The sequence below is a fragment of the Amphimedon queenslandica genome, unplaced genomic scaffold (assembly GCF_000090795.2).
Source record: "Amphimedon queenslandica unplaced genomic scaffold, v1.1 AMPQUscaffold_12046_Cont13200, whole genome shotgun sequence".
NCBI classification, from domain to species: Eukaryota; Metazoa; Porifera; class Demospongiae; order Haplosclerida; family Niphatidae; genus Amphimedon; species Amphimedon queenslandica.
The window spans coordinates 1-9,942 of record NW_003547715.1 but is presented as its reverse complement, the minus strand read 5'-3'; the positions used below and the strand labels follow the sequence as shown (position 1 = coordinate 9,942).

Below are 9,942 nucleotides of genomic sequence, written 5' to 3'. Positions count from 1 at the left end.
AGTAGAGTAGGCAGCAAGCCAACTTTTTGTTCCTCAATAGACTGGAGCATATATAGAGTACTGTTCCAACTAGTAGTCACGTCTTGTTTTAGACTGTGCTCTGGAATGTTTAGGTTTTTTGTATTTGTTTGAGTTTGGAACAAGATAGAGAAGAGTGCTTAAAATGCCCCACAATATATCTGCAGACAGCCAAGGTATCGATCACTGTTCTCTATGTTAAAACACCATCATGGATAATTAGTTGTAGCATGTGTGCAAAGCATCCTAGACTGTCATAGCCTCCGTCATTCATCGCTTCTACCATGTTACTAGCATTGCCCGTAAAACAAGATGAACCGCTTCCTTTTCTATATGCCACTTCTGAAGCATGAGAGTGAATATGTAATATATATACCATGGCTTCGAGGTGTATATCAGCAATATGGGACCCTCGCCCCTCGATATCTGCCCTCGGCTTCGCCTCGGGAAGATATCTCGGGGCTCGGGTCCCATATTTGCTGATATACATCGAGAAGCCATGGTACATATAATATATTCTCTACTTACTGTAGCATCAAAGATGATCACCAAAAAAGGCTTAAAGACTTTTAGTATCGCCATTGTTGTGCAACTTGCGCATGCGTAATTGTTACATAATGATATTCATTAGATAGAACTGCGCATGTGCAGCAGACCCATACACATGATGTGACACGTTCTATAATTCTATTGTTTTCTTCTTGTTCGGTTGTTGTTCTTATCTTATCTTGTCATGAAAAGAAAGCGTGAGTCAGAGTCAGAGAAGCTTCTACCAAATAAGAGGCCTTCCCTGTCTACTAAAGACAGGCCCAGCCGATTTGTATATGTGACTGAGTCTGAATTAGAATCTTCTAGGACGAAGTACGTTCTACAAAACACCGAAAAGGCTACGAAGTGGGCAATCAAAGCTTTTACAGAATGGGCTGAAATTAGGAAGGAATCTGGAAGAGAGGCTCCTTCATCTGACATATTGCTAACGGGCAGTGCTAAAGCCGTTTGTGACGCATTGTGTCTTTTTGTCTCTGAAATACGACAGGCAAATGGTACTCCATATACTCCAAGGAGCTTATCGTCTATTATGGGTGGCCTTCAGCGTTATATTAATACTAATTCACCTCATCCACATAAAATACAGCAACCAGATGGTGAGTTTAAACCACTTCACACTTGTCTGGAGAATCTCTATGTAAAGCTGCATGACCAAGGAGTAGGTACGACAAAAGTTCAAGCTGATGTCGTTACAGCAGAAGAGGAACAACAACTTTGGGAAAGCGGTGTGTTTAGCACTCAAACGCCTGAGGGACTACTGAATGCTGTGTTTTATTATAATGGTGTGAACTTTGTACTCAGAGGAGGAGAAGAGCACAGAAGCTTAAAATTATCTCAGTTTGATTTTGGTAGCATACCAGATCCAGGGTTTCCTGGCAAATCACTGGAATATGTCGATTATACTGAACATGGATCAAAAAATCGTCCAGGAGGGAGTAAACAACTAAATTTGGAAAATAAACAAGTACGTTATTATGCTCAATCACAGCTTGGTGATCACTGCCATGTTTCTTTGCTGAAATTGTACATCTCAAAACTTCCACCAAATACTGAAAATTTCTATTGCCGACCACTAAAAGTTATAAAGGATGAGAATCAACCATGGTTTTCAGGCGTACCAATTGGTCATAACACTCTTAGTAAGAAATTCAAAAGTATTTGTGCAGCTGCTGAATTAAACATCGAAAATAAGTCCAACCATAGTCTTCGTGCAACAGGAATATCACGAATGTACAGGGCATCTATACCAGAAAAGGTTATAATGGAAAGATCAGGACATTTGACAAAAGAGGGAGTTCGCTCATATGAGCGGACTTCTATGGAACAGGTAAAAAGTGTCTGTTCCATTTTAGCTCAATCTGTGCCTGGATGTTCAAAGGAAAATGATGCAAGTGTATCAAATGTTGCTACTACAAGGGAAGGCAATTCAGCAGACACTGGGGACAGCAAGCCACCAAAAACTAGTCTGAATCCAGTTGATGAAGCAACATCGAAGAGTGTTCAATTTCAAGCTGTTCATGGAGGCACTTTTAACATTCATTTAAACTTCAAGTGAAACTAATAGTGACTGCAAACTGAGCTCATTTATTCTCTTGTCATTTAATCTCTTATCTTATTCTATTCATTATTATTAATAATAAAAAATGTAGGCACTGCCCAACGGATGTGGTTATTTTATTAGAGGCTAGGCCAATAGGTAAGCAGTATATATATACCTACCTCCCAGTGCCTTTGATGTGGCTCCAGGCCAGGTATATATGGCAAATATACTACCTGGCGGCGTCTTTGATGCTACAGTAAGTATAGTATATAGCACATATAATTGCTCCATGGAGACACTCTGGAAAAGATTGAACATGAAGTACTGCTGAGTTTAAGTCGAATGAATTTGTGACCAAGTGAGCAGTAAGACAGATCATAGAATGATTGCTCGCATCAGTAGATCAAATATCAGTAGTAAAGCTAAATGATATTATACTGTCTAACTCTTTCGTCACTTCTTTTGCTATCCCATCGTATATTTGTGGTAAGACACCCCCTGAAATATATCTCCTACTAGGCAGCACATATCTAGGTTCCAGCAGCTTTACTAGGGAGGCAAATCCTCTGTCATCAACAATGCTCAGTGTCTGAAAATCCAGGGCTATCATTTCACCAACTTTTTGATGTACAGCTTGAGATTTCGGGTCATTTATATCCCAAGATCTAGTTCTCTGAAGTGACTCACCAATACTTAGTTGTTTCATTGTTGAACTAGAAGTAGTTTGTTCCACTTCTGGTCCTTCGACTTCTGCTCTTTCTCCTTTTCTAAAAACTCACGATACAATTCAAAGTGTTTCTTCAAGTGAGCTCTTAAATTAGAGGTAGTGTAGGTCTTAGTTGAGCTCCCACCTCTAGATACATCCTCCTTACAATGACTACAACGAGCATACTTCATATTGTCACACAAATTTAAAATATTCCAAACAACAGACTTCTTTCCTCCTGTCACCGCCATTTAAAAATATTGACCATGTGGAAGTTTGTTGTACTGCGCATGCGTAAACACGTGTTCATATCTGTTAAAGATAAAACCAACACCAATATGAATCATTGGACCTTAATATCGGCCAAAAACAGATAACTGATCCGATAATCGGTGCATCTCTACTGCTCACTTGAATCACAATTACCATCAATGGATGATGCATCTTTCAGAAAACTTTCAAGAATTTCGCTTTTTTCAGAATCAAATCAATTTTTTCAATCAATTTTCTAATTACAAAACCAGCTGTGTACCTAACTGAATTTTGCTCTACTTGGGACAGCACTCTATGACATTTGGTAGCACTGCTGCTGCTACATGTAGCTTGCAGGCTCAATTCTTTACTGACGATTTTTTTCAAGACACACTGCCACAAGATCATATTATTACATATGTCTACATGAAATTTCCCATTTTTTTCTTGTTCTTTCAAAGAAACTGGTAAATCATACACTCCAAAGTGATGCAGTTTCTGATGGAACTTAATCATATTTATTGGCAGCAAAATTTCCTCCACTTTATCTTGAACATAGGAAATGGCACTTTCAATCTCATCAGATTCCTTTAATACTTCAATATGAAATTTAATTTTCTCAGTAATAGGTGCCTTCACTGCAAACTCTTTGGCCTTTTGAACTTCTTCAAGTATGATAGCTACCATATTGAATAGCCATGTGATTTCACGTGCAAAAAGCATCACTATGAATCACATCCGGCAAAATGAGGATCGCTACATCCTGTTTCACATCCACTTGTGTTTGTAGTATCTATGATGTAATGAGAAGTAACAGTTATGTAGCCCTCTGTGCCTCATGAGTCCACATGTCAGTTGTGAGACAACAGTAATCAATATTCCTTAACTCTTCCAATAACTGTTTCTGTTTGGATTCATACAACTGCAGCAGAAGGTTCCTCAATCATAGATTATATGGCGGCTAAGTGGATTGTACTTTGGGTCCAGAACCTTGACAAATTGTAAAAAGACCTTGTCGTCAACGATGGAAACAGGTTGCAAATCAGTTGCCTGCAGTAGCAACATGAGCACTACAGAGGTTACAGGTAGTTTGCTTGTTTCCACTGTCCTTGAAGTAAATCCAGATTGCACTCCTTTTTAAGGAATAGGCTGACAAAGAGATACGTACATGTATCAGTAGAAGACAAATTCAAGAGAGAGCTATTAGCTGCTATACTAAAAGTAGCAGCTAAGCAAGAAGCAGCTATAGTACTGAAAGTACTAGTTGTAAGAGAGGTTGAGGTAGCGCTGAAAACACTTGGAGAAGTTGAAACAAGTCTACTGATAAAAGCCATCACAAATCAATTGCATAAATCATATAAATAAAGACAGTCAAGAAAAACAGTACTATTGAGCTGCACTAAACTGGTAGCTTATAATTGAGTGATGCTAATAAATAAACATATTAATTATTTTTTTTCCACACCAACACCAACACCTACACAAAATATTAAGGTTCAGTAACCATTAATGGGTGTGGCCAGAAGTATTAATTATTTCTTTTCAATTTTTTCGATATTGATACATACATATCGATACTTCTTAAATATTGTAAGATTTAATACATCACCCAGTACTACTACTCCATTTTCATTGAAAAACAAAGACTTTTTGTTACAGATAAAGCTTTTGCTTACCCTAAAACACATGAAAATGCAAATACCTAAAATACAAGACAATAGAAATTTTGCATTCCGTTCGCGTTAAACGACGACTCACACTTTCATACCTATTCTGTTTAATATTGGTAACCTTCCGTTATTAGAGACATTGTCTCAAGTCACTGGATGCCATTGTACATGCATTCTTGCCTATTTGCACTATTATTCTGAGCAAAAATGGCCCAGGTGTGTATTTGAGAGTTAGAAGACAGATAAATGATCTGCTTTACTCTTAGCAAAGCTCGAGTAAGTAAGACTAACATTCTGACTAACATTGACACTTCTATTGTTACTTCGGCGGCCAGGGGGATCATTAAATCACTATAAAGTTCCATGTTAGCTGAGTATGGAGGTCCAGTAGTACTACGTCAGTCTTGGACTCGATCTATATTTTAAAAGGATGAAGTTCACGAAAAGAAAAGGCACAACAAAAATGAGGTTACTGGTTGCTGAATTTAAGGAACTGAAGAGATAGTTTTTGGAAGATGTCATTGTCATAGTTACCAAGTGTTTGTATCGAGTCAAAAAGATTTTTACATAGTTAATACTTATTCAATAAACAACATTATACAAAATTACAGTATTTAAAATACTCGTCCAGTCCATCTAGCAATAGCAGACAGCAGTGAGTGGTCACTACCAAAAAATGATAGTAAGAGAAGTGATTCCGTTTCTGGGTGGTCTGTCAAGCCATTTCAGTAGTATTAGAAGATAATTAGCTGCTCTATCAGTCACTTAACAGTGGAAACGGTTAGAGATTGGCCGAGAACAGTAAAAGTGGTACATATGTGACAACGCATCAAGTGCAGGAGAAAAATGGACAAAAGACTGTCGTTTAATGGTGAGCGCCTGTTCAACGCAAACAGAATGAGAAGTTTTGTACTGTAAGTGGATAGTTCTGTAAATGAATCTAAAGAAAACACAGTTGCTGACAGTGTGCAAGCATCTAAAACCAGTCATTGCAAAACCCCTCCTCATTCAGTGGAGTGGAGTAGTGTACATTATGTATGTGTAGCCTAAAATAGCTAAGACACTAAATCATCTGAGTCTTGATCTCACTCTTCTGAAGTTGAACTCTCCACAGCAAAACAAAAGCAACTCTTTAAGAAGTTTGAAGAAGTACATACCTCAAGGACCCAAACTATAATGCATTGTTAAACATGATCCATGAAGACAAATGTTCATCTAAAAATAGACATTTTATCAGTTTCATCTACTGCTAGATCATCTAATTCAGCATCAGGTCCTATTTCTAAACCACCATTGCCTTCTGATTCAAGTGACATGCATCAGCCAAGTCATCAAAGCACAAACAAAAAAAGGAAGGGATTGAATAGCAATTGCATTACCGATACATGTACATTAGATGAACTAAAATTGGCAGAAACGGAAAAAGATGAAAAGAAGACACTATTGGAAGGAAAGCAAAGGAGCAAGAGCAGACAAGGAAAGAAAAGACGGAACAATTAAAAAAAGAAGAAAGAGAAAAAGAAAAAAGACAGAAGAAGAGACAAAACAAAAGGAGGATGAAAACAAGAGAAAAGTAGAGGAGAAAAAGAGAGAAAGATAAAAGCAGAGAAGAAAAGACAAGGTAGCGCTAATGAAGATACAAGTGATATTTCAATGTGGTGTTTTACACGAAACTGCAGACATGTAGATGTACATGTATGTGACATTTGGTTAGATTTGAAATGTTCCGGACTAAAAAGTGATAAGATAGATTCTACAATTGTTCATAAAAAGATTGCAACAGATAAACAAGCTCTTCACAGGTTGACCGGCCCATGACAGGCTTTCTCTGGATATCAGAAGAGAACCCTATGACCACTGTAATGGCAATATGAATATGTATTTGTGAAAAAATTCCAAACTGCTTTCTAGTTAAGGATACAAAACAAAAATAACATATAGCTCTGGTCTTTCAATGATAAGCTATTTCCTTATAAAAGGGGCTTGTTACTATGCTTTTAGTGTTACTGACTTAATTATGAGCTTTAATTAAAGAGTCAAGTAACAATCTCAGAGAAAAAGGTACAAAACAAATTTGACAGTAACAACATCAACACTGAAAGTCATATTCAATGACACAGTTTACAGTAATAAGTTATCAAGGGGAAGATAAGGTAATGAAATCTGCAAATGATCGATGATAAGGAAAGTTTTAAATCAACCATGCTTTAACGGATAACAAACTGCTGCAATACACCTCCGTTTTGTTGTGCAAATATTAACGTCCGGATTGGTTGCTAGGATTGCTTGTAATAATTTCCAGGTTTCCTATCCCTTTCCTTTTAACTCTAATATCTATAATAAAGTTGTGTCTCATTGTCTCATAACATATGAGTGGTTTTTCAGAGAATTACATGAATATGTCGCAAAATCTACTAAATTTTAGGCTTGCATCCATTAAGCCAGCATAATTATTAGCATAATAGTATAATAATTTTATCGAGCATAATTCCCAGAATTTTACAGGAAATTATGGAATAAGTGGAATAATGGCTGCATGCTTAAGTAATGATCTTGAACTGGAGATATTGAATGTACTAAGACTAACAGCAGCAGTGGGTCTGACAATGAAGTTGAGTCTTCAAGTAGCATCTATCTCTCCAAGATTATGTAGAAGCTTCATTAATGCTTCAATATAATTGTAAAGATAATGATTGACACTTCTTTAACAGACTTTCAAAATTAATGTAAGGGCATTCAGTATGAATAATGAATGATTTAGTGAGAATAATGGCATGAAATATTGAGCAATGCTGGAAAGAATTATAACTGAGAAGTGAAGCATAATGTCCTCAAGCCTACTAAATTTCCAATTCGCGAATCTTAATTTCCCAAATTCTACCACGTGTCATGTGGGTACGGTATTAAATAGATTTTCGCAGATTTTATTTCACAAAATCAGGAAGGAATCTGCAAAATTTGCAACCTTTGAGAAAAAAAACACTTATACGGTAACTGCCCTGCCCACTCTAAATTTAACCCTGTAATGCCAGTCCTGGCAGTCCATGGTCAACAAAATTAATAAATCTGATCACAATTAATTATGTCTAAAGAAAAATTCCCCCAGGACCTCCTTACCTTCTGCAGTATACGAGCCTTCCCAAGGTGTCTACGCACTCCACAAAGGTCATCATCATATCTTAGGGCTCGAATAAGATCTTTTACACAGGCTAAAAGGAGACTCAATGAATCAACTTCTCATTCATCAATCCCTTCTTACCTAAACATTCTGGGCCTTTATAGTACTGGTCACCATCCTTAGTGCCCAAAGCACTGTAGGTTGCAACGAGTTCCGAGGACATCTTGCCAGTTGCCGCCAAAATCACGTGACTTTCTCACTGTTGCTATAGTTACCTGTTTATTCACGGTCACCATAGCAACTGTTAGAAAACATGTCTTTCTTCAATGTAACTCAGTTAGGACCACAAAATCCTATCAAAGTATTAAAAACTGCCAACGAAAATGCAACAGGTACTAAAGAAGAGACTCCTCCTTCCACTAACAGAGCAACCCCGCCGCATCAGCATGCTAGACCGGAGGACACATTCCAGATCCCAAGCTTGAACTCAATGTATAATCCGAATGCTTCTTCATTACCATACAAAGGATCACACAAGCTATTTAGTGAGAAGAGAATGAAACACCAACGTCATCCAAAAGGCAAGTTAATTTTTGTTGCATATTTTATGCTTAAAAATTTAATGTAGGTCCAACAGATATTTACATGTACCCCATGACTACCTCACAACAATATGGTTGGTGGATGAAATATGATGCTGGAGACTGGCCAAAGGGAGAGAAGCATGTGCATGTTAACAGTGAAATGACAAGGTTAGCCTAACAACATTGCTTAGTGATGTTAATTTTATGTTGCAGATTTGTTGACGAAATGAGTGCAACTAACAAAGACTTCAGTTTGTTTTAAGAACATCATTACTAATAATTTTGTACTTTGTCAAAATAGTATAACAACACATTATAATTATTATGTCAGGTATCTATAATTGTCCTGTTGACCACCTACTCTTTCTAAGTATTTATTCTCTATCAAAATATCCACAGATTCAATAAGGAAAATGATCATTGCAATAAAAATAATTTTGATACTGGAACTTTAGTTTTAAAACGAGATGACAACTTGTGTAACACTTCAGCTTACAATTGCTGGTGTTTTAATTTTTCCTTTTAAAAAGTTCTGCAGCTAGGCCTGCACAGCCTCAGCATTCATCAGCTAGGGTTGCATGTCTCTTATTAAGGCAGTCACTTTGGGCCATCTCTTCCCCTGAATTGGCTGCACTTAATGTTTTTTAACAACAAGACAACATAAATAAATAAGTAAAATACTTAATAAAGTTATAAATTACATTGAACATACAGTTTTATACAGGAGAGAGAGGAAGAGAGTTTGATAGAAGAGGGTAGAGAGCTCCAGTGTTTTACTGCAGAAGGAAAGAAAGAGTGGTGGAGAGAGGAAGATTTACAAAAAATAAGGTAGAGCCTGGGTTGCCTTTATTGTTGGAGCCGAGAGAACAGGTAGAGGGAGAAGCAAGAACTAGGAGATGAGATGGACAAAAAGTCAGGTTCTCCTTAAACTTAAATAGAGAAATGGTCTTGGATTTGGTTTGGCGGTGACTGAGGAAACGAGGGTTAAACTGAGATAGAAGGTCATGGTAAGGTGAAGACTAGGATTTGGATGCTAAATGAAGGGCGAACTGACTCAAGAGAGGATGCTACAGAAGGTGAGGAAGGGTCTGAAACTACAATAGAGGCATATTTTAGGATGGGACGAACTATGGTGAATGAGTGTGGAAGAGGAAGAGTGGTAGTAGAAATTTCTAAATAGTAGACCAAGGACTTTTCTAGCCTTCTTTATGATTGTGTAGACATGTAGATCCTAGGAGAAAGTGGTGGTCAAAAGTAGTCCAAGGTATTTAAAAGTAAAGACTCTTCAAACTGGGGGTGATTTTAGTTGCAGAGGGGGAAGATTATGGTTTGTGGGAGAAAATAATATTATTATAATTAGACTTTGAGCAGTTCAGGGAAAGATGATTCTCTGAGAGATCCAGTCCTTCAAGTGCAACATCTGCCATGGAAAACGTCTCGGTTTTAATTGGATGATCAGTGTACAAGTGCCCATAATCAAACCAATTGTTCCAAGATACTTATAG

The 9,942-nt window shown here is 37.3% G+C and overlaps 2 protein-coding genes across 2 annotated transcripts; both read left to right on the top strand.

Moving 5' to 3' along the window:
* Positions 1-751: 751 nt before the first annotated feature.
* Positions 752-2,122, top strand: LOC105315004 (zinc finger MYM-type protein 2-like). The gene has a single exon (XM_011409485.1). It carries the CDS (start codon positions 752-754, stop codon positions 2,120-2,122), a length of 1,371 nt encoding a protein of 456 aa, XP_011407787.1.
* A 6,006-nt stretch (positions 2,123-8,128) lies between these two features.
* Positions 8,129-8,851, top strand: LOC109588517 (uncharacterized). The gene is made up of 3 exons (XM_020004673.1): positions 8,129-8,434; positions 8,482-8,605; positions 8,651-8,851. Exons 1-3 carry the CDS (start codon positions 8,167-8,169, stop codon positions 8,697-8,699), a joined length of 441 nt encoding a protein of 146 aa, XP_019860232.1. The 5' UTR covers positions 8,129-8,166; the 3' UTR covers positions 8,700-8,851.
* Positions 8,852-9,942: the final 1,091 nt, after the last annotated feature.

Bases quoted from the DNA above. Each gene is read 5' to 3' on its own strand.
- LOC105315004 (XM_011409485.1), top strand. From the start codon at position 752: ATGAAAAGAAAGCGTGAGTCAGAGTCAGAGAAGCTTCTACCAAATAAG.
- LOC109588517 (XM_020004673.1), top strand. From the start codon at position 8,167: ATGTCTTTCTTCAATGTAACTCAGTTAGGACCACAAAATCCTATCAAA. The intron at 8,435-8,481 runs GCAAGTTAATTT...AATTTAATGTAG, and splicing joins ACACCAACGTCATCCAAAAG to GTCCAACAGATATTTACATG. The intron at 8,606-8,650 runs GTTAGCCTAACA...TTTATGTTGCAG, and splicing joins GTTAACAGTGAAATGACAAG to ATTTGTTGACGAAATGAGTG.